This window comes from Malus domestica, chromosome 06, assembly GCF_042453785.1.
Source record: "Malus domestica chromosome 06, GDT2T_hap1".
NCBI lineage: Eukaryota > Viridiplantae > Streptophyta > Magnoliopsida > Rosales > Rosaceae > Malus > Malus domestica.
The window spans coordinates 18,404,946-18,432,262 of record NC_091666.1 but is presented as its reverse complement, the minus strand read 5'-3'; the positions used below and the strand labels follow the sequence as shown (position 1 = coordinate 18,432,262).

Below are 27,317 nucleotides of genomic sequence, written 5' to 3'. Positions count from 1 at the left end.
GGCACAGGCTTACAACCGCACCTCCGTCGAAGTAAGGACATATCAAGGGAAACCCCATTCAACCACCCCTTATCAGCAAGTAGGGAGTGGAAACCAGATCCAACTAAATGAGAATACCTCAACCTTCCAAACGGCAGTGGTGCCTCCCTCTGCCTTTGCCAAGTCAACAGACATATCAATCTCAGGGCAAAAGGAAAGATTTCCATCCTCACCAGTCTCATTTTAGTAAAAAGAGTAAGGGACACTACCGCGATAACCAAGGGTATCACCACGATAATCCCCACCCCTAGGCAGTCAACACAGTAGGTCAAGCACGTGTCAGGATAGGCCCTACCCCGAGGTATGAGGCATACACACCTTTGAACGCCACATGTGTGGCCATTTACCCCAGCATAGCACACTTGATACCGAAGCCAAAGCCGAGGTAGCCGGATTACAAGCCCACGAAGAACACGAGCACGTTTTGCTGCTACCACGAGCATAATAGCCATGACGGCGAGAAGTGTATCACCCTTCGTGATCATATTGAAGCTTTGACACGTGAAGGAAAAATTGTTCAATTCCTCTTTCACACTCTAAGGGATAACCATAACCAACGCCAAGTGAAAGTGATATATTCCATATGTGGCGGCACACCCATATCTAAATCTTCCAACAGGGCCATGAAAAATAGTGAACGAACTTTGAGGCCTGGCCACCAAGTGTTTCACGTGGAAGACATTAGGGGAGGCAAGTATCAAAAGCCTAACTGGGATCCAATATCTTTCTACCCTGATAAAGAAAAAGGTATCATCTACCCTTACAACGACCCATTGAACGTGGAAGCTCACATAGCCAACTTTGAAGTACGACGAATCTTGGTAGACACAGGGGCTTCGGTCAATATCATGTTTGCTGAAGCTTTTAGGGCACTTAATGTAGCTGAACACTTGCTCGATCACTCAGTTTCTCCTCTAATAAGCTTCTTCGGTGATATCGTGCAACCTTTAGGGAGCATACACTTACCTTTCACCATTGGTACAAGCTCTTACACAACTACCATTACCACTAACTTCATGGTGGTTGATTGCCCAGTGACATACAATGTCATCTTTGGACGCACATGCATCAATGATCTCAAGGCCATGGTATCCACACATATGTTGTTGATGAAATTTCCAATCCCTTATGGCCATGGTTACATCAGAGGATATCAACTTAGTGCACGGTCACGTTACAACAGTTCGGTCGAGCAACAACACCTGTCTGTGCCCAATGAAACCCTTTCTATACATGACCAAGTCATAAAGACCAGCCCGGACGAAGCCAACTTGGATTTTCACAGTGGCAATAATCAACCTAACAATCCTCGAGATGACTCTTGCACCCAGCAAGCATAACTCGCTGAAGAGTTAGAGAAGGTCTCTATCTCAAAAGATTATCTGGATCACATGGTGAAGATTGGCACCACTTTGTCACCACCCATTCAGTTGGCATTGATCTCTTTTTTGCAAGAGAACACTGAGGTTTACGCTTGGTCATACAAGGACATGCCATGCATCTCTCCCGATATCATCTGTCATCGCTTGAGTATTGACCCCAAGATCAAACCGGTGAGATAGAAGCGAAGATCTTATGATGTTGAACGATACGAAGCAATGAAGGTAGACGTTGAAAAACTCAAAAGCATAGGCTTCGTCCGCGAAGTCAATTACCCAACATAGGTAGCAAATGTGGTCATTGTTAAGAAAAATCCGACCAAAGAAAGTATCTCGCTTTAAAAGATCTTGTGGAGAATGTGTGTCGACTACACCAACCTAAACAAAGGATGCCCGAAAGATAGTTTTCCCCTTCCCCTTATTGATAGACTTGTGGACTTTACAGCAGGGTGTGAACTCTTGAGCTTCATGGATACTTACTCGGGGTACAACCAAATCCTCATGAACCCCCCGGACCAAGAACACACTGCTTTCACTACTAACATAGGACTATATTGCTATAAAGTTATGCCGTTAGGCCTAAAGAATTCAGGGGCGACTTATCAGAGACTAGTCAATTCAATGTTCGTTGAACAGATTAGGAAGAGCATGGAAGTTTATGTTGATGATATGCTAATCAAGAGCAAACATGCTGACCAACACATCACCAACCTGTCTGAAACCTTCACCATCCTGAAGAAGTATCGAAAGAGGTTGAACCCCAACAAATGCGCATTCGGCGTGGGCTCTGGAAAATTCTTGGGTTTCATGATTAACCAACGAGGCATTGAAGCTAACCCCGAGAAAATCAAGGCAATCACTGACATGAAAGAGCCAATAACTTCAAAGGACATCCAAAGCGTTACTGGCAAGGTGGCAACCTTGACCAGGTTCATTTCTAAGGCTACAGACAAGTGCGCTCATTTTTTCAAAGTGCTTAAGGGAAGTAAGAAGTACATTACATGGACTGATGAATGTGCCGAAGCATTCAAGAACCTCAAAGAGTATATGGGTAAAGCCCCTATGCTCTCCAAACCTGAAATTAGTGACACCTTTATTGTCTATCTGTATGTTTCGGCTTTAGCGATCAATTTCGTTCTCATTCGAAGGGATGGTAATGTCGAACGACATGTTTACTACGCTAGCAAGGCTTTACAAGATGTTGAGACACGATACTTCAAAATTGAGAAATTAGCTCTAGCATTGGTCATGATTGCTCAGAAGCTTTGCCCCTACTTCCAAGCACACTCCATCATTGTACTTACCAATCACCCCCTTCAACAGATACTTCAGAGTCCTGACACTTCAGGGTGAATGATCAAATGGGCGATAACACTGGGTGAGTTTGACATCTCCTACCAACCAAAGCCAGCTAAGAAGAGCCAAGCAGTGGCTAATTTCATCGCCGAATTCACTTACCCTGTTGACATTGCTTCTACACTTGAAGCGGTGGCTTCATTACCTCCAGAAGCTCAGAAGATAAAACCAACTTTCCCAGTATGGACTCTATATGTTGACGACTCATCCAACCAACAGGGCTATGGAGCAGGACTAGTCTTGACTACCCTAGATAAAGTGGCAATGGAGTATGCTATTCGTTTCAAATTCAAGGCATCAAACAATGAGGCCAAGTATGAAGCCCTTTTAGCATGTTTACGTTTGGCCAAACACCTTAGGGTTAAACAAATTGATATCTTCAGTGACTCCCAATTAGTGGTTAACCAAGTCACAAACAACTTTGATGCTAAGGATAGCTCTATGACAGCATATCTTGCACAAACGCAACTTTTGCCCAAGCACTTCCACTACCAGATCACCCAAGTTCCTTGAGCAGCAAATAGTCATGCAGATGCTTTAATTAGCCTCGCCTTAGTAGTGAAAGACAAGATTGGGAGAAAAATTCAGGTCGAATTGTTGGCAGCACCAAGCACCATAGCCACGGAAGTGTGCAACTTACGACAGGGGAATAATTGGATTACCCCAATTTATAAATTCCTTGATCATGGCACCCTTCTAAAGACAAAGTCCAAGCCAAGTAGATTCGATACAAGTCTACCGTTACTTGATCATTAATGACCAACTCTACAAGCAGGGTTTTAACCTACCATACCTAAGATGACTTACGCTCGCGGAGGAGGAAATTGTCATTCAGGAAATACATGAAGGAGTCTGCGAGGATCATGTTGGATCTCGATCCCTAGCATACAAGGCTTTTTGCCAAGGGTATTACTGGCCAACACTCCACCAAGATGCCAACAGAATATCTCGTTCATGTGATAAGTGTCAACGCTACGCAACTATTCCTCACTCCCTTCCTGAGCCGCTCACTCATATTATCAGCCCTTGGCCCTTCGCCCAATGAGGACTTGATTTGATCAGCCTAATGCCTGCAGGGAAAGGTAAGGTCTGCTATGCAATCGTTGCAGTTGACTACTTCACAAAGTGGGCCAAAGTAGAACCCTTGGCAACCATTGCTGAGGCAAAAATAGAAGACTTCGTATGGAAGAACATCCTTTGTAGATTCAGCATTCCCAATGCGATAGTCACTGACAACGGGCGACAGTTCGACATCAATAAGTTCAGGATGTTCTACTCTAAGTTCAACATCAACTTATGTTTCACCTCCCCAGCTCATCCCTAGTCTAATGGACAAGTTGAAGCCATCAACAAAATAATCAAACACAACCAGCTTGGATAAGGCTAAAGGCTGTTGGCCAGAATTTGTACGCCAAGTGCTTTGGTCATACCGCATTTCGTATCGGACTTCAATAGGAGAAACTCCATTCTCATTGCTTTTGGTACAGAGGCAGTTGTCCTAGTTGAGCTTGAGTAAGCAACGTTCCGAGTCCAAAACTACATGCAAAGCTAAAATGACAAACAACTTACCTTTAACTTAGATCTAGCCGAGGAACACAGAAACCAGGCTCACTTAAGGAATGTCGCCTACAAGTAGCGCATCTCCAACTACTACAACTCAAGAGTCAAACCTCATTCTTTCAAAGTGGGGGACTGGGTATTGAAGAAAAGATTACTCTGCGATAGAGTCCCGAGTGAATGAACACTCAGTTCAAACTGGGATGGACTGTTTGAAGTTGTTGGCATCAGTTGTCTTGGCTCCTACAAGCTCAGAAGCTCCGATGGCAAGACCCTTGGTCATCCATGGAACGCTAATCACTTGAAGTGCTATTACAAGTAGACTCACATTGTACACGTGTTAAGCTTTAGCCGTTCGACATCTTATGTAACGAAGATCATTTGGCATGAATTCAATAAAGAGGTGATTTAGACAACTCGGTCCTAATTATCTTACATTCCTAGCAATGACACACTCAGGTTCAAAGCTTCAACATGAATGCTCCCAACATGAAATAAAGTCTAAGTATATGTCAACAAGACTATATAAATAAATGAACAGCTCTATAGTATATTTGTTCAATCTTACCCAAGTCATGGCTTATATCCAAACAAGGGATCTATTCAAACATAGCCAAACATCCATCAATGGTAGTGCAAACACTTGGCAATTAACATTAAACTATACGACATAAAGTCGTAAACATCCATAAATAAAAAGCTCTCAGGCTTACAACATGGCACATGCCATATAGACAACAAACTAGTACATCTAGAGTACATGGCACATGCCACACAAACAACAAACTAGTACATCCAAAGTACATGCAGAAAATGAAGGCACTACGAGTCATCCTCACCTGAGGTCGAACCCCTGGCAATATCACTTTGCGTCCCACCATCATCTTCTGCATCTTCAAGATCATCCTCACCTTGCTGAGTCTGCTCATCAGCACTAGGCTCATCATCAGACTCCTCTTCGCTACTAGGATCAACTGCGAGGACGAAAGTTTCACCCTTTTGACGATACTCATCTATTTCTTCACGATACTTTCAAATAATACTTCCATCGTCATAACGCTCAAGGACGGCCATCCATTTCCTTTTCTCAAAGTGAACCTCCCGGGTGCAGTGAGGTCTAATGGCATGGTGAAAGGCCTGGGAACCTAAGTACTTTTGCACGGCAGCCTCCCTCTTAGTTAGGATACTCCTCTTCAACTCAGAATCCTCGACCAAGGCACCATCCAACTTTCCTTGACCTTGGATGCCTCTAGGGTAGCTATCTGTAACTGTTTTTTAGTCGCCTCAAATAGTTTCTTGAGCCTCACGTTCTCACCATTCCGCCTCGTCAACCTTTCCATGGTTTGGTCCTTAAGCTGGATGGCCTCAGTCAAAAGTTTCTTATTCCTCCTGGCATCATCCATAAGCTACATATTCTCTTTCAATTTTGCCTTATACCGCTCAGCCTCTCGCAGTCTATCGTCGTACTCAGTCATGACCTATATGACAAGATGATCATCACTACCTAAAAATAATAAAGAGGAGAAAGTAAGGAAACGACAAAGTAACACTCATATAAAAAGATAGCTTCAATATCCGGTTGCGATCTGATTCATTCTTAGCTAATGGCTCTCTGAGCTCATCAAAAGTGAATCGACGCCCTGCCAGGCAATTGTTGACATACCCAAAGCTCTTTGGCTGCATGGCAGCTTTCAAGTCCTTCCAAGGGACACTGCTAACCTCTTCTTTATCCTTACTTTTGCAGTTGGAATTAGGATCACCTTCTTGGTCAGTGTGCTCCATAACTGGAGGAAAGATGGGATCAATAATAGGAAGAGGAGGCAACAATCGCCTCTCATCCCCTATAACTATGGCAGCAGCACGTCTGATGGCCCCAGCTTCAGCTTTCCTCGAGGCAGCAATCTTGAGGACCTCATCTTGAGATTTAGGCTTAATGGCTGGTCTTACTCAGTGCTTGCGAGCTTCCTTGTGAAACAGGATGTCTTCTGAGGGAACTAACATGGGTGTTTTCCTTTTCTTAGTGATAGTCTCCCCTTTCTTGCTCACCTTCTCCATTAAACAAGGAAGACCAAAGTGAGGAATACAATTTTATATAAAATAAAAAATAAAAAATAAATAAAAAAAGAAGGGAAGAGCAAGGGCCAAGTGAAAGATACAACTTACTCACTCGTCTCTAGCAGTTGGGAAATAGGGGCTGGAAACCGTACTGTCAAAATAAGGGTCGTAGCTTGCCCAAGTGCTTATCCTCTTTGGGCACCCTCAACACCTTCTCTACGTCAACTAGCTCCCGTCCGAACAGCTTGATGGTTCCTCAAGTCACTGCACGAAGAAAAATGTTAAAAGCAAGAGAAAATCACAACAAATAGCAAATAATGCAAACAATGGATACATTACAACCTACAGTCTGGATGTGAGTAGGAACACGTCGCTCAGGCGTGACACCTTTAGCATACTCCCAATCATTGTAAAGAAAGCACCAACGGTTTTTCCATGTGCAGTATGCATTTTTTCTTACCAAAGACAATACGCTCTCTCTCGCTTCGACACGCACACTCGGCATAACTAGTGCATGACTTCACCGAGTGCATCTTATAGCTGTAATGCCATTGATGGAAGGAAGGCTCACCCAACCCACACTCCATCTAAATGATATAAAACCCGACCAAGGTATCCTAGAAACCAGGGTTGAGTTGCCCAGGCGCATATCCAATAAAAGATAGCATTTGTTGCAACCACGGGTGCAAATGTAGTTTCACCCTTAAGGTCACTAGTATCTTGGTGTAGAACATAACATGACCCTTAAGCGGCTTAGAGGGCAATTCTTCACAATGCACCAAACGTATTCCTACACTACGGGGGATACTACATGACTGCCTTAGGGCCTCAAGCTACTTTTTGTTATCTAACAAGTTGTTCTCTAAATGGTCCATTGTGAACTCAGAGCGAAATATGGGTATGGCGTCAAAAACAACCCCCTTACCCACTAACATGAAGGAGGAAGAACCAACATTGGCTAAGGTTTAACAATTTTGAAGATCATCTAACATTTCTTTTGTACAAAACTCTAACAAAGGCCCTGAAGACTCTGACATCGCAGGCTCAAACTTAGAGCTAGAGCTAGAGGAGCCTTCATCATTAGGACTTCCAGGCTCTAACATCTACAACAAACAGAAACAAACTCTATCACTACATAAAGGATCAAAACCTAAGAAGTTCCTAGGCATGAAGAAAAGCTCAACCAGTTCATCATGTTCTTAACCAAATACATGAATACTCAAACAAAAAGAGTGAAAGCATTTGATATAGTGGAGAAGACTACCAACTGAAGATGGTGCAAAGCATTGCCGGAAACCCTCTCAACTATAAGAGCACTCTATCTCCAAAAATCACTACAAAATGAGTAAATGAAGACAATGAAAAGAGTGGAAACTTATCATTCTTATATGGTTCAACATCGCCAAAGAAATTCAAATTTCAAATTTCAAACCATGAGAAAACCCCACATGGAAAGTCTTCAAACTTCCACACAAGCTAGGGAGTTTTCAAATTTCAAACTCACAGCTCCCATTCTCCCCCTAAAAAAAAGGGGGGGGGGAGGAGGTGAACACAGCAGCTTCATCAAAGGAGTTCAACCATAACTCTCAAAAGCTTCATACACTCTTGATTAAGATAGTGTAAAGCAAAATCAATTTCTGGTGCCAACAAGAGCTTCATCAATAGAGGGCAACTACAATTCTCAAAAGCTTCACACACTCTTGATCAAGACAGTGTGAAGCAAAACCAATTTATAGTGCCAACAAAAGCTTCACCTACAAAGCTTCACACACAAAGCTTCACTTACAAAGCTTCAACCACAAAGCTTCACCTACAAAGCTTCATTTATAAAGCTTCACCTACAAAGCTTCAACACAAAAGCTTCACATACAAAGTTTCAACACCAAAGCTTCACCTACAAAGCTTCAACATTAATGCTTCACCTATTAAAAAAATATTTTCGAAAATTAGAAAAAAATTCAAAAAAAAAAGGCCTAGGCCTCCCATTCTTTGGGCCTAACAACTTTCATACCAAATATATATGAAGGAGGAGTTTTGGGCTACCACTTAGTAAGGAAAATGGTGAAGTTTTGTTACTTTGGAAAATTGGCTACTAGCAAGACACCTCATTCGTCAACTCCCTCGACCGAAGACTTGGGGGACTCCTACCATATGCTACTACACCACGATACTCGAAAGTGTCACAACCACCCAATGGTCTGGATCTTTCAAGTCTCCAACCGAGAAATTTTCCTTACTTGGGAAACTAGGGGAGCACTATTTCAACCTACAGGATCCACCCACGAAGTTTCAACATGCAAATTTCAACAAAAGAAAAAAATCAAAGAACTTAGTGAATGATGCCTTAGTGTATTTAACACAACACACTGAATAAAGTAAAGCTTATTTATTGATATCTTCAATAAATTACAAATACGTGCATACACATAAATCAAAACAAACCAACAGGATGGGGCTTTCACAAAGGTTGCTCATGAGAAATCTCAGCACTCGGCAGAGCCCCAGAAATAGAAGGCACATGAGGGTGATCATTTGGAACCTCAGTATTGGGCAGAACCCCAGAAAGATGAGGCACCAGAGGTTGATCATTTGGAGTTTCAGTACGTGGTATAGCTTCAAATGATGAAGGCAATAAATGCCTTTCGAATAAACTCACAAACCTCTGATGATCATTTAAAATATGACCATCGGATTCCTACAACTGGTCAAGCTTTATTTTCATGCTTATAGCATAGCTATGTGCGAGCATATGCAACTGTTTGTTCTCATGCTTGAGCGCTCTGATCTCATGTTTGAGACTTATCACTCTGAACACTGAGAGCCAAAGAATCCTTAACAACCAACTCATCGAACCATTTGGAAAATAGTCTGTTATCTATGGGAGTGAAAAGATTCTTGGCCACCACCACAACGGTCATGTCGTTCTTCATCACAGAGTCCCCCAATGGTAAGGGGACCAATATGGGATAAGAAGGATGGGCGTCATATGTTGTCTTGAGGAGACATGGCTACCTCTACCACAGTATTCAAGTCTAAACGACAGTCGGATGGGCCTAACATTTTCAGAAATGATGAAGAAAAAATGAGGTACAGTAAATCTCATAAATACAAAAATAGGGGGAAATTCCTACAAGCGGTAACTTTATCAACGTATTTCTTGAACACAATTGGTGCTCCTATAAAAGAACGGGCAACAGGGCAATTTATTCAACAATCAAAGAGGCACCACTCTTCGAATTTCGAGAAGCAGATTTTACTGAGTAAAATTTATCAGCAATATTCACACTCGACATCAGCTCCTCGGATACCAAGAATAACTTTGCCAAAGAACTCTGACAAAGTTGAGGCACGAGAATTTCAAAGTTTCAGCTACCCTACTATTACCCATAAGGGTAAAGGAATAGCACCACTACTAGCTAATTGGCAAATCCCTAGATGTGTCAACCTTCATCTTTCGTGGCAAAGTATGCTCACAAGAATGCCCAAATTTTCCTCATATCCTAGAATACAACTTTAACAGGTCTGTTTGTTCAAAAATCGAAGAGGCAACGCTCTTGGAATTTTGAGAGTCAGATCTCCAATAGATTTGCTTATTCAAAAATTGAAAGGGCAACGCTCTTCGCATTTCAAGAGCCAGATCTTCAACATATCTTCTTGTTCGAAAATCGAAGAGACACCGCTCTTCGAATTTCAAGAGCCAGATGTCATTGGATAAAATTTGTCTACAATCTTCACACGCAACACCAGCTTTCCGGATACCACAGACCATTTTGTCAAATATCTCTGACAAAGTTAAAACACGTGAATCCTGCAGCTCCCACTACATTGCTATGACCGAGAAGGGTAAAGGAACAGCATTACTACTTGCTGTTGGAGAAATTCATATATATGTCGATCTCCATCCTCCATGGATAGGCAGACCTGCAAAAATGCTCAACCCTTCCTCGCATCAGAGAGAGCACTCCTAATGAAGCCTCTCAAAATACTCAGCTTCCTTCTCCCATGATAATACCTCTGCAAACCAGCCACACTAGAGCAAGAGTATCTCATATCATCAGGGTTAAAAGCAAAAGTATCCCATATCATGCTTTTTCCCTGTTTTTTCCTTTACCCTTGCTTTTACCTGTAAGACAATGAGAAAGAACGCAATCAGTCGGAACCTGAAATCAAACTTTCGATCTGGAACTGATTACCTGAAACCTTTTCCTGGTTGTTTACCTAGCATTGCTCTCAAGTACTCATCCTCAACTGTTGTCAAGGTCACGAATTCCTTCAGCAAATACCTCAGAACAGTTGATATGATATTGACGCTTTACACTAAAGCTGCCATGCATAGATAAGTCGATGATGAGTAGTGCTCTGAAGGACCATTTAAATGCAAAGGTTACGCACCACTTTTACGACGCAAAAGATTGAAGCAGAAGGTTCAACGATGAGCTGGAACAGATCACTACCGCACAATGCCCTTCATGCAGAACCGCACAATGCCCTTCCTGCAGAACCGCACAATCCAGACGGAAGAGTCTAAGTCAAATCCAAGCTCGTATCGCTGCCCTATCTGAAGAACTTGAGAAGCTTCAACAACCTTTCACTAGCACTGTCGCCAAAGAGCAAAGCCTCGTCATACGACTTCAACTACTTTGTTAACAGCAAAAGTATCATATATCATCAAGGTCGAACGAACTCTTGATTTGATGGACTTGTTTTGACCCTCAAATTCTTAAGTCGGACTTATACTCTGGAGCAAACCAGAAAATCCTCTAGCACAGTTCAAGAATAAGCCTGTGGAAAGTGAGGGGTCCTTTTATAGAATAAGGACTCCTCACTTATTACATATTTGCCCCTTCCTTTATCACATAATTACATTTAAGTCCCCCGAGTATTTGTACGAGGTCTAATACGAAGGCCCTAAATATGGTATAAACAGTAGTCCCCAAAGTCTTCAGTCAAGAGAGTCTTTTGGCTGGGGACTTGAAATTCAATCCATGTGTGGGCTGAAATAACTAGATGTTATCTTGAACTGATGTTCGATATGAGGCGGTGCCCAATTTGAAATGATGTTCAACTATAAGTAGCACATGCTGCGAGGCTGCTCGGCTCGTGGCTTATGTTGCCTTGGTAGCTCGGCTTGTGGCTTTAAAGGTGAGGGAGTCCTTTTTATAGAATAAGGGTTCGCTCCTCAATACATGAATGATGGGCTAAAGTTGATGCTTGCGGCGAGGCGGGTGCTCAGTAGGCGGCGATGCTCTCTAATGGTGGTGAGGGAGTCCCTTTTAAAAAATAAGGGCTCGTTCCTCAAGACATGAATAATATGCTAGAGTTGATGCTCTCTAATGACGATGAGGGAGTCCATTTTATAAAATAAGGGCTCGCTCCTCAATACATAAGTGATGGGCTAAGTCCCCCAAGTATTTTTCATGAGGCCCAGTTGAGGCCCAATATATGGTACATAATGTAGTCCCCCGAGTCTTCGGTCAATAGAGTCTGTTGGCTGGAGACTTCAAATTGAATCCATGTATGGGCTGAAGTGGTGGTTGTTCGGAGGCGGTATTTGTATACCCTGCACTAAAGCTTCGTAGGTGAAGCTTTACAAGTGAAACTTTGAAGCTAGAACTCTGTAAATGAAGCTTTCGAAGCTGGAGCTTTTGTAAATGAATCTTTTGAAGCTAAAGCTCTATAAATGAAGCTTTTGAAGCTAGAGCTCTGTAGATGACGCTTTTAAAGCTGATTGACATGAGTGATGCTCATGAATGTTTATGTTGATTGACATGAGTGATGCTCATGGATGTTGTTATGAGTGATGCTCATGAATGTTAACATGAGTGATGCTCATGAATGTTGACATGAATGATGGTCATGAATGTTTATGTATGATTGTCATGAGTGATGCTCATGAATGTTTATGTATGAATGACATGAGTAATGCTCATGTATAATTTGGAGTACTGGGCGTACTTTTGATCACCTGGTTGGTGGCATGAAGGAGAGTACGGGTTGTACCTTTCATCACCTAGTTGGTGGCATGAATGGCTAGTTGCCAAATGATATTGGAGTACAGGTTATACATTTCATCACCTGGTTGGTGGTAATAGCGGCAGGTTGCCGAATAATTTTTGGAGTATTGGGCATACTTTTGGTCACCTGGTTGGTGATAATAGAGGCATGTTGCCGAATAATTTTAGAGTACTAGGCGTACTTTTGATGACTTGGTTGGTGCTATTTTAGGCTTATAGGCCTTCGCCCTCTACAAAACATTCCAGCCCATTTATTTTGGGCTGTTTTTTTTTTTTTAGTTACCCTCTGATAGGGTTTATATAGATGTCTCCGAAAGATAAGGAAAATAAATTACATCACTCAAGAATAAGGAAAGTACATCACATCATTCTGGTGGGGTGTTTATTCCTTACTTTTGCAGTGTCACCATGTGCTCTTGCAGAGGAAGGCCTCTCTTTTGCTTCCTGCTTTTTCTTGGTTTTTTTATGCTTTGCTTTCGCTTTTGTTTCTGTTTTTTCTGCTTTGTTTCCCACTACTTTTCTGCTTTTCAAAACTGCAGGGGTTGGATTCTTTCTACTTGCTGGGAAGAAAAAGTAGGGAAGGATGATGGGAAAACCACAAAGTTGCACTACTGTGGCCAGCCATTGCCTTTTACTTTTCCTGTTTCTGAAATATTCTCCCAACACCATCATGATCTTGTTTTTTTTATTCCTTTCCCCTGATCTCGTATCCTCATCCTCTTCCACTCGTAACACTAACCTAACAGACAAAACGCCGTTGTAACACTGTTACCTCATTCGTCGACTTCCTCATCTTCAGATTGTATGAGCACGTATTGATAGAAATTAACAACAAGAAAGGAAGAAGATTGAAGTCTCTCTCTCCTCACTTTCTCTCTTCTCAACGCAAGAACCAGGATCATTTGTTGTTGCTGTTATTCTAGAGGCAATGGAAGTAGAGTTGGATCTCCGCCTGAAGGGTAAGACGGGAATGACCTCCGCCTGAAGGGGACGCTTCGCAGTGATCTCAGACTTCCTGTTCCCAAACAGTTTCCAGCTCCAATGACACAAATAGTTTGGCCATGGCCGAAAACTGGTGAGCTATCGGCATGCATCTTGGTTTTTCATTGTCAGGGAGATAGTGATTGAGTTGACATTGGTCGCTGTTGCTGCTGCATGTCTCGTCCGTCAGAGGAGAGAGATGAGAAGATAGTGATGCTATCGGCATGCTGTTGCTGCTGCATGTCTCGTCTTTCTTCGAGCCCCTTCATGAGTTCCCCAGGCGTTGATAACCTCCGAATCTTCCCGATGCGGTGAAGATTTCATCGCGACCCTCTTGCTCTCTGCCATGCAATCTTTGATGAGTTGTTGGCCATTTTCGAGGTTCAGAACGTCATAAATGCTGAAAATGAGAAAGTTGACGTGGTTGATGACGTATTCGCCACCGCCATTGTTGTCTTATTTCTTGAACAGTTTCGATGAAGCGCAGCCCATTGACGAGTGCGCTGGGATCTTTGAATTTGGAAATATCCAGGGAGGCGGGGACAGCGGCAGCGCGGTCGGTGTAGGAGCCGTAGTCAGCGTAGCTCTCGATGACGACGTCGTCCAGGTCAAAGTGGTTGTTGGAAGCATGGAGATTGTCGCCGTCCATGCTGAACGCGTCGAAGGAAGCCATTTTTCGTGGTGGCGATTTCTCCCTCTCTATCTTTCTGTCTGCTTTGAACTTGGACGTTAGACCACTTTTCCATGAACTTTTTTACCATCGTGGAGATGTTGGGATCCGAGGGCTTGGATTTGACAATGGCGCGTGAGGAAGCGGGGTGCTTGAGCTTTCTGGAAGACGAGGGGTCGGAGAAGTGCGAGGACGTTGAAGAGCGGGCATCGTACGAACTGTACCGCGACGAGGGCTTTTGTGAAGTTGGATTCCAACTCATCCCACCAGAAGGAGAAGACTCTCAAACAAACCAACCTCAAAAGTAAAGCATAAAAAATGAGGCTTGCTTATTGCCTACTGCCTACTGCATGCTGCATGCTGCCTGCTCTGATGATTTCAGTGGATTTGACTAGACTTCAGGTGGTGAACAGTCGAGGAAATGAAATGAAAGTACGAGACAGAGAGAAAGGTTATTGGGTTTCTGAGTTTTCGTGATTTTGCAGATTCACGGTGGAGGTGAAAAAATGAAAGAGAACCGACATAGCTTTTCGTGTCGATTTCCACAGACGGCGCCAAATGTTGATGCACAAAATCGAAGGTCTTGGAACAACATAAATCCGACCTTGAATCTGCAAATGTAAATAACACAAGATGTATCGTGGTTCACCCCAAGGTTTAGGCTACGTCCACACTGATTGTATTGTATTTTCTGAGAGGTGAGGGAGAGAACCTCTGTAATGAGAGGAGATGTGAGAGGGGGTGAGAAGGCTCCAGAAATAGCCTCCTGTAATTGTGAGGGTGAGGGGTCCTTTTATAGAATAAGGACTCCTCACTTATTACATATTTGCCCCTTCCTTTATCACATAATTACATTTAAGTCCCCCGAGTATTTGTACGAGGTCTAAATGCGGAGGCCCTAAATATGGTATAAACAAGACAAATAAGGCAAGTGAAAAATGATACCACACTTCGTTAGTTAGAAGTTTCATGATTACTCAATGGCTTGGATCTTGCAAGTCCCTAACCGATGAGATTCTCTCACTCGGGAACTTAGGGGAGCACTGTTTGTACCATACTTGACCAATCCCAAAACTACTGAGCACTGATCAACGTTATACCACCAAGGATCCATAAGAATCTCCTTCCAACCAGGAGGCCAATCATAGCGCGACACGTGTCGACATCAAAGGCCAATCATAACGCGACACGTGTTAACATCAGAGGCCAATCAAAGCACGACACGTGTCAAAGTCAAAACAAAGCTAGAGACTCTCTTCTATAAAAGGAGATCATTCTCTCACAATATTTTCTAATATCATTTGTACTAAATCATTCACTAGAACTTACTAAAGGAGACCTTGAACCTATGTACTTGTGTAAACCCTTCACAATTAATGAGAACTCCTCTACTCCATAGACGTAGACAATCTGGGTGAACCACATACATCTTGTGTTTGCTTCCCTGTTTCTGTCCATTTACATACCTATCCATACTAGCGACCGGAGCAATCTAGCGAAGGTCACAAACTTGACACTTTCTGTTATACCAAAGTCCTCACTAGTTTTGTGCATCAACAAATATAGTCATGCCATAGTGGTTCGATAATTCTAATCAGCATAATATCATTCATAGTCGTAGGTATATTCATGGTATCAATAAACATACGCATACATATGCATCCCATAGAATTTATGATCACTTCGTAATTTTTCGTTATTTCGCTAATTCTTATAAGCGTTAGTCTATAAGCTAGGCATACGTAGTAAATTCTATTTCAATTTATAAATGGAAACTAACAAATACGTATATACTATATAAAAGAAAAGACCCACTCACTTGAAGTCCGTGCTACAACTCCCTAGCATGAATATCGAGGAGTCACGAACGATCGTCGCTTAGAACAACTATCAAATCACATCTTAGAATTCTTATCAATAGAACACGTAACTTACATAAAACATATCCCGAAGGATGTTCTAGAATGATTTGTAACCCATTGACCAAAAGTCAATCGTCGGTCAAAGGTCGACGGTAGGGTCCACAACCATACATAACTCGATCCTGAAGATCCACACTTCGAATTTCTGATCCATAACTTCCCAAAGTTTCATTAAGCTTCTAGAACATCATCTTAAAGTTTCGGAATGATCCAACGGTCGGATCTCCGCCAATCGCTAAAATTAAATGACGACCGACATTTAGATTTACAAACTTAGAAAACCCATCCGGGAAGATCCATACGTCATATTCTCGATCCGTCAGTTCCTAAAATCTTCAAATATTATGTACTATTACGTATTAAAGTTTGGTTACAATCCAATTGTCGGATTGTCAAATCATATAATAACCAAGTGGCAGCTCTTAACGGAAATATAACCAAACAATGGAATTTTGTCAATCGGATGTCTAATATGGAATTGAGGTACCCATTTTAGCTTAGGGAGGTAAAGTGGTGTCTTTGTCCATGCGTAGCTGGATGCGGCAGCCGATTGTCCTGACTCGCCGGAAAATTCAACTAATTCCAAAAATTCTCAAATTTCACAGAAATGTAGAACAAGCCAAGGGGAACAACTTTCATACCTGAGCTGAAGTCCAATTCGGGCAGGAAACGCCTGAATTTTCCCACGAACGGTCGGAACCCTAGTTTTGGGTGTGCTTCAAATCGACCTCCATACCCGCTCCAACGCCTCCACCATTGTTTGGGCTTTGTTCCTGGTCTCCAGAGAAGTGTTTGGTGGTGGTGATTGAAGGTAAGTGTTTTGGAAATGGATGGATTACCACAAGTGTCTGTCGCATCCATCGGTGCGGTTCTTCTCGAAACTGGGGTTAAACCCAGTTGGGTTTGGATGAAATTGGAAGCTTGGATGGCTCTAAGGTGTATGGTGGTGGTGGTTTGCCAATTTTCGCCGAAGAATTCGATGAAAATCCCATCGAAATCATGCAACCCTTCGGGTTGCAATCAGGTCGTAAGGAGAAATGGGCGAGGATGGGAAAATCCGTAGCTTCTCACTCTCTCCCTTCCCCTCCTTTCCTTCTCTCTCCATTGGGCAGCCTCTTTCTCTCTCCTCTCCTGATTCGCCACCACCCCCTTTCTTTCCCCTCCTGAAACTCTCATCCTCCCTTACTCTTCTTCGTTCATCACTCTCATTTCTTTCAACTAATTTTAAAATAATAATATAATAACAAAATAATGTTAAAATAATAATATAGTAATTATGAGAAATATATAAAATAATAAATAGTAGTCTTTACAAAAGTACTTTTCGAATTTATAGTTCTGTAAAACCTCCGTCATAGTTCCGATTTCAATTCTGCTTGCGTGCACGTTCGCACCATCGAGTACTTTTGGAATATGATAAAGTAATAGTTCATAAGTGTCATGAACTAACAGTCAACAAAAATCAATAATCTCGCCTCTAGGGCATTTTTGTCAATTCACGCTTTTAAAAATAAAAAAAAAATCGTAAAAGTAGGGACAGAGTGTCACACCTCTCCTCTAATATCTATAAAATGGACCACAATGTTTGTGTTATGACTTGCTCTCGTGCTCAGAATAGTGACCATGGGAAAACTTTAGTTTCCAACTCTGGTTGACCAACATCTTTACCAGAAAACTTATTGCTTTGAATATTAATTTAATAATAATTAAACATATTTACATTGAAATCCGTTTGGTCCTATTTTCTTGCACTTGCAACTTTTATTTGGCTAGTTGATATTTACATTGAGAAATTTGTTAGCTGAAAATGTGTTAATTATGTAGGTGCCCATGATCCAAATGTTGCAGCGGGTATTGTAAATATCAACTAGCCAAATAAGAGTGAATCACTTGTGATCTTTGTTAGCAAAAATTGATTTGCCTTATTTGAGGTTAGATCAATTGGCCTTTGGCCATTAAAAAAAAAAAAAAATATATATATATATATATATATAAAGAAAAAAAAAGGTAAAGTTGACGTTTGGGATAAAAAAAAAAGGGATGGGTTCTAGAAATCCCTATTTTCCCTTCATGCCTTCCCTCCAGCCGAAAGTAATGAAGGGGGTTTACCCCTTTTAGCTCTTCACTTGTCCAAAAGGAAATCTAAGGAAGATGAGTTTAGTTTTCTTTACTAGTGAAGATTAGAACAAGTGAGGATCTTTCCTTTGTCTCCATTTAAGGTATCCATTTCTTACCTTTGGGATCTATTTGATTTTTATGGTTTGTTAACCCATGAATTAGTTTGGGTGGGAGTAAAAGAACATGAAGGTATCATAGTTCATGTTATAGTTTTAGAGTTGAGCACCAAGTGTTTGATTTAAGTCCCCAATTAACCTTGAATTAGGGTATATTGTTAGATATTTGTATAAGTGGTGTGTAATGATTTTTCTTGTTTATAGATAAGGAAGAGAAGGACAAGGGGATGACACAAGTCGACGAACACCCTGGAAGTTGAATATCAAGAAATTGTGTTGAGGTAGGGGAGTTTTAATCAAAAATAAAATATTTTGGTTTTTCATTTTTTACTTGATCAAGGATTGATGGCATTTGAGCATTATTTGAAGCTTACTTAAAATGTTTTCTTTTTCGATTATGTGAAAGAAGTGAAGAAAATATTTCACTATGGTTTGATCTTAATGATTCGAATTCCGTTACTAAAACTTTGGTGAGTTTAAAGTGATTGAAATGATTTTTCAAGATTTTGTTTTGATGTGCATGCCTCTTATTTTACTCAATACCAAATACTGAAGCATCTCAATACGAATGTCAAATTGTGAAAGTAGATGGACAGTGGTGTAATACATGTGCAGTTGAGAATGTTGAGAAATGTATGAATGGGCACAATGACCCATGAATTTGTTTGATTATGGGCACAGTGACCCAAGGTTCCCCAGGGAAAGCTCCATGTGTGGGGGCTGTGAGAATGAGTTATGAAAGTGATAAATACATGTGATATGTGTATTGGCCAGGTATATTACGGTTCTTTCCAATCTGCTTGTCACTTGTTTGGGATAAAAGAAGATCTTTGTGATTTGGTGTGCTAGTGATTCTTTAAATGATAATGGCTTTGTTATTCTTAGGACAAAAGAAGTGATTTTTGAACTTGTGTGTTGTACCGTTGTTATCAAGCTGCTAATGCTCCGAAACCTTTGGTTTTTCTGTCACATGTTACTTTCCATAAATTTTTGGGCATATTTCAATTTGTTGGATTACGTGGTGGTGAAAATAAACTGTTTTGAATCACTTTTATTACTTTTGGCATGCACTAGAGATTTTAAATGACTACGGACTTACCCCTACTGGGCATTTTATGCTCACCCCATTTTTCTAAACATGTACTTTCAGGTGTGTAGAGTCGACTAGCTGATTTTCAAGTGGCAGCTCTAATGTGGGTTAGTTGACGGGAGTCCAGGAGTACACTTCTTTTGGGTGAGCTGCCAAAGTGTTTGTATCGTTAGTTTCTGTTTGTAAATGATCCTTTTGTGGCGTAGTAGACTAAAATGATATCGACCTCAGTGGGTTGGGGATTCTACTTACCTGGGCCATGAAAACCATGTATATATAACTACTCGTCTTTTGGCTCGTATAGTTTTGCTCATGTACATTTTCCTCAAATAGCCTGAAAATGTTTTCTTGTTAGAAGCCCTAAAGGTCTTTTGTGAACTTATTTTAATCTGTAAGGTTTTATGAACGGCTCTTGAAGAATCACTATGAGCTTGGTTATGTTTAAAACTGTGGGTGTGTATCTATTACCTAAGTGGTATGTTGAAAAAAAATTCAGATTTTTGTTCCTTGGAATATAAATAGTTTTATTTGCAAAGTAATTTGGAACTGCTAAAATTGTTCTTACAGGAAAACAGCAGCATGCCTGTTTTAGTTTTAACATTTTCCTATACTTCCCGATCTCGAAAATCAATGAAATTTTGACACAACTTAGTTTCATGGGTCTATTTTGGATCTGGAAATTTTCACGCATTTTGGTTGAACAAGCTATTTTCGGTGAATTTTACGGTTCAGGTCGCTTTTGTAGTTTGTATTACCATGAGATCTTTAACTCTATTTCTTTAAATTGACTTTTGTAGTTTAACTTTATGGAAATTGGGGGATTTAAATTTTCGTCAACATAATCTTAAGATGAGATTTGTTTTGCATCCTTAAACGACCACTTTGTTCTATTTATTTTACTTAATCTCACACCTCAAGTTTTGGGGTGTGACAGGTATTATGTTTCGTGTAAATGAGTGACACATAATAGATAATTAGATGTATAGTAAGCATATACCAAGGTTTAGGTTGGTGAGCAAAAATGCTCCTTATAGTGTTGTGCGTGCTTCTCAACAATATGACAAGATCATAAATATTGTTATTAGTCAAGCAAACTCAATAGCCCGTAGGCTACAAATAATTTCAGCTCTAAAGTTGTTTTCTACGAATATGTCTACTATCGAATCTATCATATAAGATGTCAAGTTTTTGCTACATTTGATCACTGAAGCTACTACGTCCCACATCCGTCGCCAAGCAAACTTTGTAACTCATAAGCTTGTTTGTTTTGCCCTCCATTGTGGAACTGATTGTGCTAGGTTTGATGAAACTCCCTCTTTGATTTGCGACTTTATTGAGGAGGATAGTTTCATCCCTTGTATTGATTTGCGACTTTATTGAGGAGGATAGTTTCATCCCTTGTATTGAGTAGTATATTCTATCCTCTTCTTGGCTTTGAATAAAAATCATATCGACTTTCGAAAAATATAAAAATTTTATGAACTAGAAATCTTTCACTTAAGATTGACTATAGTAATTATTCCGTACTATAATACGAAAAGTAGTAATGATGTGACAGTTAAATATAAAAAAATAAAAAACAAGTTTTGTGGAAGGTACAACCAAAGAAAGTGGATTATTACAGTAAGACATTTCCCTTATAAAAGTAAAAAGGCCGCCACCATTTGAGTAAGTGGCGATCGACTTGGAGTTGGAAAGTGGCAAAGTATGAGCCCTCGGAATCAAAACCAACCCAGATAAATAGTCCTAGCCCTACAAAGCCAGGGGAATCAAAGTCGAATCAAACAACATCCTCGTCAATATTCATTGTGGTCAAATAAAATACGCGCACACCAGTCCACTACACGTTAACAATTGTGCCACTGTCACACCAATGTGTTTTAAAGGGTAAATTACACAGTAGCCCTTCAGGTTTTGAGGTTTATTACAACCCCATACAACAACTTTAAAACATTTCACTTTCATACCTCAAGTACTATTTTATTTCAATATAATACATCCGTTAGATTTTCCATTCATTAATCCGTTAAATGCTGACGTGGCTGCCACATTTGTGCCACGTGGTTACCAAATATCTGCCACGTGACAAAAAAATAATTTTTTAATTTTTTTTAAAAACCTGAATTTTCTCAACCAAAAAAAAAAAATTGAAACCCACATCTGCAACCAACGATCAGAAGGAGGAAAAGAAAAAAAAATAATTTGTCCCTCCCCCAGCGACTAGAAGAAGAAGAATAATAAGAACCCCCCTCCCTTCCCCCCCCCCCCCCCGCGCCCAGCGACCCTCCCCCCACCCCGACCCAGCTCCCTTCCTCCCTCTTCTTCTTCTTCTTCTTCTTCTTCTTTTTTTTCTGGGTTTTTTTTTTTTTTCTTCCTCCGACGACCCTCCTCCCGTCCCCCCCCCCCCCCCGCGCCCCCACACCCCGACCCAGCTCCCTTCCTCCCTCTTCTTCTTCTTCTTCTTCTTCTTCTTCTTCTTCTTCTTGCAGATCTGGGTTTCTATTTTTTTTTCTTCCTCCGACGACCCTCCTCCCGTCCCCCCCCCCCCCCGCGCCCAGCGACCCCTCCCCCCACCCCGATCTCTTCTTCCTCTTCTTCTTCTTCTTCCTATTCCTCTTCCTCTTCTTCCTCTTCTTCTTCTTGCAGTGGGTTTCTATTTTTTTTTTCTTTTTCTTTCTTCCTCCCTCCTCTTCTTCTTCTTGTAAATGTGGGTTTCAAATTTGTTTTTTTTTTTTTGAGAAAATTCAGGTTTTTTAAAAAAATTAAAAAATTATTTTATTTGCCACGTGGCATATATGTGGCAGCCACGTCAGCATTTAACAGATCCATGGATGGAAAATGTAACGGTTGTATGAAATTGGAATAAAATAGTACTTGAGGTATGAAAGTGAAATGTTTTAAAGATGTTGTATAAGATTGCAATAGACCTCAAACCTGGAGGGCTACTATGTAATTTACACAATAAAAAATTAAAAACTTAAATGTTAAAATGATCTCAGTATTATTAAGAATATTTTTATCTGCCACTTAGTACTACATTATGATGGTATTCCTCTTCATTTGAAAGTGAGAGATCTTAGGTTCGAATCTCGTTAATGGCGAATTCGATATCAAATTAGGTTGTCAATTGTGTAGTTTAGCAGAACTCTCCATCTTCTTAGTATAAAAATATTGATATATTAAAAAAAAAATACCGTCATATAATCTCTGAAAATTTCATAAATTGTTATAAACTTATTTATAAAACTACTTATTTGATTTAAAATATTTTCAAATGAAATAAAATTAAAAATTAAAAAAAAATTATTCTCCTCCCAATTCCCCAACCTCCTCCCTAAAGATAACCCCTCTTCTTTTTATGTCAACCTTAATAATTTTTCAGATTGGAAGTATTATCTCTTATACATGTATGTTATGTCTCATTGATTAGGATTGTTTATGTGAAGAGAAATGGTAATTATATTCCTTATAATTTTTCATATGAATTTTTTACGAGAGGTTAAATGAAATGTCCTTAATTGGCTAATAAAGATAAACATGATGACCAACTTGGCCAAATTGAAAATGGGAATTAAATTGACCATATGACTATAACACATGACCATTTTGACATTTAAGCCAAAATTAAACTAAAAAATGTTCTTGTGCTAGGCTGGTGGAATTGTAGTAGAATTAAGCGCCAAACTTGGGAACTTTGGCGGTGGATATTTGTGCAAGGAAGTGCTCCCCCACGATCCGCCGTTGGATTTTCCCGGTGGCAGTTTTCGGAAGAGAGTCGGTGATGAACACCTTCTTGGGTACTTTGAAAGAAGCCAGATTCTTCTTGCAATGTCGCATCACTTGTTCCTCGTCTAAGCTCGAGCCTTCTCTTGGGATTACGGCACAGTTAATCTACAAACGTAACACATTATACGTAAATAATCAAGCACAAACAATATCGACTTCTTGAAATGTCGCATCGCTTATACCTCTTCGCCATATTTATCATCAGGAACTCCAAATGCAACGCCTTGGGCAACCTCTGGATGTGACAAAAGCACTGCATCGACTTCAATCGGCGAAATCTTCTCCCCTGAAAGCAACAATACAAAACACATTGTCAGCCACACTTCACTGCCGCATTTTATTAAACCCTTGGAGTGCACTTTGGATTCATCTGGTTACCTCCGCGGTTAATCAGCTCCTTAATCCGACCCACCAGGCTCAAATACCCATCGGAATCCAAAACTCCGATGTCCCCAGTATGAAACCACCCGAACAAGAAAGCTGCTTTGTTCGCTTCTGCGTTGTTCTTGTACCCTTTAGTCACATTGGGCCCTCTAATGCAAACCTCGCCGTTCACGCCCTCCGGCTGAATCGCACCGTTCTCGTCCAAAATCGCAAGCTCCTGACCCACGGGTCGACCCACTGACCCGGGCTTGTGGGCTCCGTCTTCCGGTAACGGATTCGAACACATCAAATGGGTCGCCTCCGTCATCGCATAGGCCTCTAAAACCGGCGCGCCGAACGATTCTTCCAGCCGCGCCAAAATAGACGGAGCCAGCGAGGCGCTGCAGCTCCGGATAAACCGGAGATTCGGGTATTGCGGTTCGGGTTTGCTGCTGTGGCGGTCGAGGATGATTTGGTGGATGGTGGGGACTGCGGTGTACCACGTGGCGTTGTATGCGACCATGTCGGACCAAAAGGTTGAAGCGGAGAATCGACCCGCGGCTGGGAGGGCCACAGCGGCGCCGGCGGAGAAGGAACTCAATAACCCGGCGATTAATCCGTGGACGTGAAATAAAGGGAGGACGACCACCGTCGAGTCCGACTCAGTGAGTCTGTAGACAGATTTGATGTTCTGGACGGAGGAGGCCAGATTGAGCTGCGTCAAGGGGACTCCCTTGGGCCGGCTCGTGGTGCCCGACGTGTGGAGGAAGATCGCCACGTCGGACGGGTCGTTGACGAGTTGCGATACCGAGTCGGGGCTCGCCTCGACGGCGGATGAGAGAGTCACGTGGCTGGCGGCGTCGGACAGGTTGGCGGTCAAGTGAGGAATGTTGAGCTTCGAAGACGCCGCTTTGGCCGCATGAATCGGTTCTTCCGGCGTGATCAGGAGCTTCGACTCGGAGTCGGAAAGGTAGAACTCGAACTCTTCCGCCGTGTACGCCGCGTTAAGCGGCGCCGCTGTCGCCCGGCACCGAATCACCGCCAAAAACATCACAACAAACTACAGAAAAAGGGGGAAAAAACCCGTCATATATTTTATTTTTTAGTTAAAAAACTTGTTTGGTTGCGGAGAAAATGCTGGGAAACCAAATAAAACGATGAGATACCTCGACGGTGTTGGGGAATGTGAGTGCGACGGTGTCGTTTGGGGCGACGCCGGAGGCAATTAAGAGGGTGGCGGCGTGATCGACGAGCTCCTGCAACCGCGCGTGGGTCAAATCGAATTTTCCGGAAACGGAAAGGGCGCGGTGGTTCGGGAACTCCGCCGCGACCTGCTTCAGCAATCCGGTTAGAGTCGGACTTTTCATTTTTAAGAATAAAATTAAATATTTTGAGAGAATAAAATAGAATAAAATAGAAATAATAAATGGAAGCGAATTTATATGAAGATTGGAGAAGTGAGGTTTGATATTTATAGGGTTCGGGAAAGTGAGGGGAGGGGTGGGATTTGGTGGAGGCTGGAACCGGAGGGGAGACGTGGAGCTCTGTTGCTGGTCAGTTAGAGTGTGCGGCACCTTGGGAGGTGCATATCCAGGTATCCGCGTCATGTCGTTCCTTCCGACACGTCAACAAGTTGCTGGGTTGGAGAAATTTTTAGTTGTGATGAAAGATGATATACTACGTGTTTTTATCTAAGTGGTGAAAATTTTTATTTTTTATGTTATTAATTTTTTAACACACATATTTCATCATTTATATAATAGCACTTGATGTATCATTCTATATAACGATCCCAATGAAAAATCTCTTGCCAGGTTGGCCGACCCAGTGGGGACCATCGGCGGGATTGGTTGGGAAATGTGATGGATGATTCGGTGGCGGGGAATGGATGTTGAAAGAGAGGGCGAAGGGAGGACGAAGAGTCGTTTTGGGCTCTTTTATGGGATGGTTGTGGGCCCAGCCCATGTGACTTTCATGGACGGGAACTTCATTTTTAGTGTTATATGCCAATTTTGCTTTGTAGATTTTTTAATTTTTTTTTTGAAATAAAAGATAGGCTTATTTTATTAACACCCCACAAATTGTTGAATAAACTTCACATACTTAATACACCTCATATTTGCTTTTTCAATTAAAAATTATATTAATACACCCACTTCATTTCCCATAATACCCTCACACCTACATTCTCAATATACACTATACATTTTCTACATACACCCCATATTTTTTATACACCCCATATTTCTCAAATCTTATAACACTCATTTTTTATTTTGCCGAATGATTTCAAACCATCTAAACATTAGTTTGCCAAATAATTTCAAATTGAATGATTTGAAAAATGTTTAGGTTCATTTGAACGTCTTTCAATAACAATAATAATGACCGTGATTCCACATTGCTCAACTTTTCTTTCGAGAAATTGTGCGACTATGTGGAGTGCCTCAGTCTATTACTACTGATCGTGATTCAACATTTCTCAGTCATTTTTGGATTACCTTGTGGAAATTATTTGGTACAGATTTGTGGCGTAGTACTACGACTCACCCACAGACGGATGGTCAAACCGAGGTTACAAACCGCACCATGGGTAACATGGTTCGTAGTGTTTGTGGGACCTTGCTCTTCCTCAAATTGAACTTGCCTACAACAGTGTTGTTCACAACATAACTGGCAAGTCTCCTTTCTCCTTAGTGTATGCTACTATCCCCAAGCATGTAGTGGGCCTCATCAAGCTCCCTAAGGGTCCAAGTGTGAGTGTTGCTGCTAAAAAGATGGCAGAAAGCATCCAGGCTATTAAGGCAAAGGTTTGTGAACGTCTGGCACAGACAAATGCAAAATACAAAATGGCGGTTGACCAACATAGGCGTTCCCATGTGTTTCAGGTCGGTGATGCTGTGATGGTGTTTTTGAGGAAAGAAAGATTTCCAGTTGGGACTTACAGCAAGGTCAAGCCACGCAAGTATGGACCCTATAAGATTCTACAGAAGATTAATGATAATGCTTATGTTGTGGATCTTCCTTCTTCTATGAGCATTTCTCCTACCTTCAATGTTGCTGATCTTTTTGAGTTCTAAAATTAAATAATTATCGATGTCGTCCTGTTTGGACCCAAATTTACATCATCGGCCCGTGTAATCGAGACCGTAGAGTAAACATAGTTCTCAGCCGTCGGATGGAAAAGTGAAAATATTTTTGTTAAAAGATAATATTATGGTTTTTATCATAATTATCTTTTAATTTGAATTATCTTGACATATTCTTAAACGGGATGGATATGATGCAAATTATATCCTCAAGTAAGAGGTACAGTTCAAATTAATTTGGATGTTTAGCAATGAACGTGCAGATTGAAAAAAAACTTGGGGATTTGATGATTTTAAAGTCATGGTCTTGGATAATGATGGGATAAGGAACCTAGGTAGACTAGGTCTTTTTACATGGTGATGGCAAGACGGTTCAGGCTGCCGCACGCCTTAGACGTCATTATGGGGGATTGGCCATGTTAGAAGACGCCACGTGGCGAGTGGGTTAGCAGGGTCAAGATCGTGCGATCGTGCTCAATAAATGCGCCTTGGAACTCGGGTATTAGGATCCTGAGTGGTAGATTCGCTTCTTCAAGGCCGAAACTCGGCCGAAGGTTTCAGGCCGAGGACCTCAGAAGCGAGGGGGCAATGTTTGGGCCCAAAATAATAGTTTGGGCCGAGGGTAGGATCACTCTCGGCCCAGGAGGCCGGGCGGCAAAAGGACCATGGATCGGTCAACCCGTGGGAGTCCAAACCTAGGGCGGTTAGGACGAATCCTAGTGCAATGGGGAGTCTCGACGGGATCGGATATCCAGGAAACTAATCCAGCTTAGCTAAGGACT

At 41.5% G+C, this 27,317-nt stretch overlaps 2 protein-coding genes and 2 long non-coding RNA genes across 4 annotated transcripts; 3 read left to right on the top strand and 1 right to left on the bottom strand.

Annotated features, from left to right (window-relative positions):
- The first annotated feature begins 2,771 nt into the window (after window positions 1-2,771).
- On the top strand, window positions 2,772-3,287 carry LOC139196845 (uncharacterized). The gene has a single exon (XM_070823189.1). The coding sequence runs from the start codon at window positions 2,772-2,774 to the stop codon at window positions 3,285-3,287; it is 516 nt and encodes a 171-aa protein (XP_070679290.1).
- Window positions 3,288-17,985: 14,698 nt separating this feature from the next.
- LOC114825531 (uncharacterized) lies at window positions 17,986-19,703 on the top strand. The gene is made up of 3 exons (XR_003774288.2): window positions 17,986-18,192; window positions 18,412-18,488; window positions 19,358-19,703. It is a non-coding gene; the product is annotated as an uncharacterized lncRNA (long non-coding RNA).
- Window positions 19,704-22,796: 3,093 nt separating this feature from the next.
- On the bottom strand, window positions 22,797-25,084 carry LOC103429050 (probable CoA ligase CCL9). The gene is made up of 4 exons (XM_008367198.4): window positions 24,613-25,084; window positions 23,462-24,506; window positions 23,266-23,369; window positions 22,797-23,188 (listed from the first exon to the last, which is right to left on the bottom strand). Exons 1-4 carry the CDS (start codon window positions 25,051-25,053, stop codon window positions 22,970-22,972), a joined length of 1,809 nt encoding a protein of 602 aa, XP_008365420.3. The 5' UTR covers window positions 25,054-25,084; the 3' UTR covers window positions 22,797-22,969.
- Window positions 25,085-26,020: 936 nt separating this feature from the next.
- LOC139197036 (uncharacterized) lies at window positions 26,021-26,678 on the top strand. Its single transcript, XR_011582009.1, has 2 exons — window positions 26,021-26,256; window positions 26,335-26,678. It is a non-coding gene; the product is annotated as an uncharacterized lncRNA (long non-coding RNA).
- Window positions 26,679-27,317: the final 639 nt, after the last annotated feature.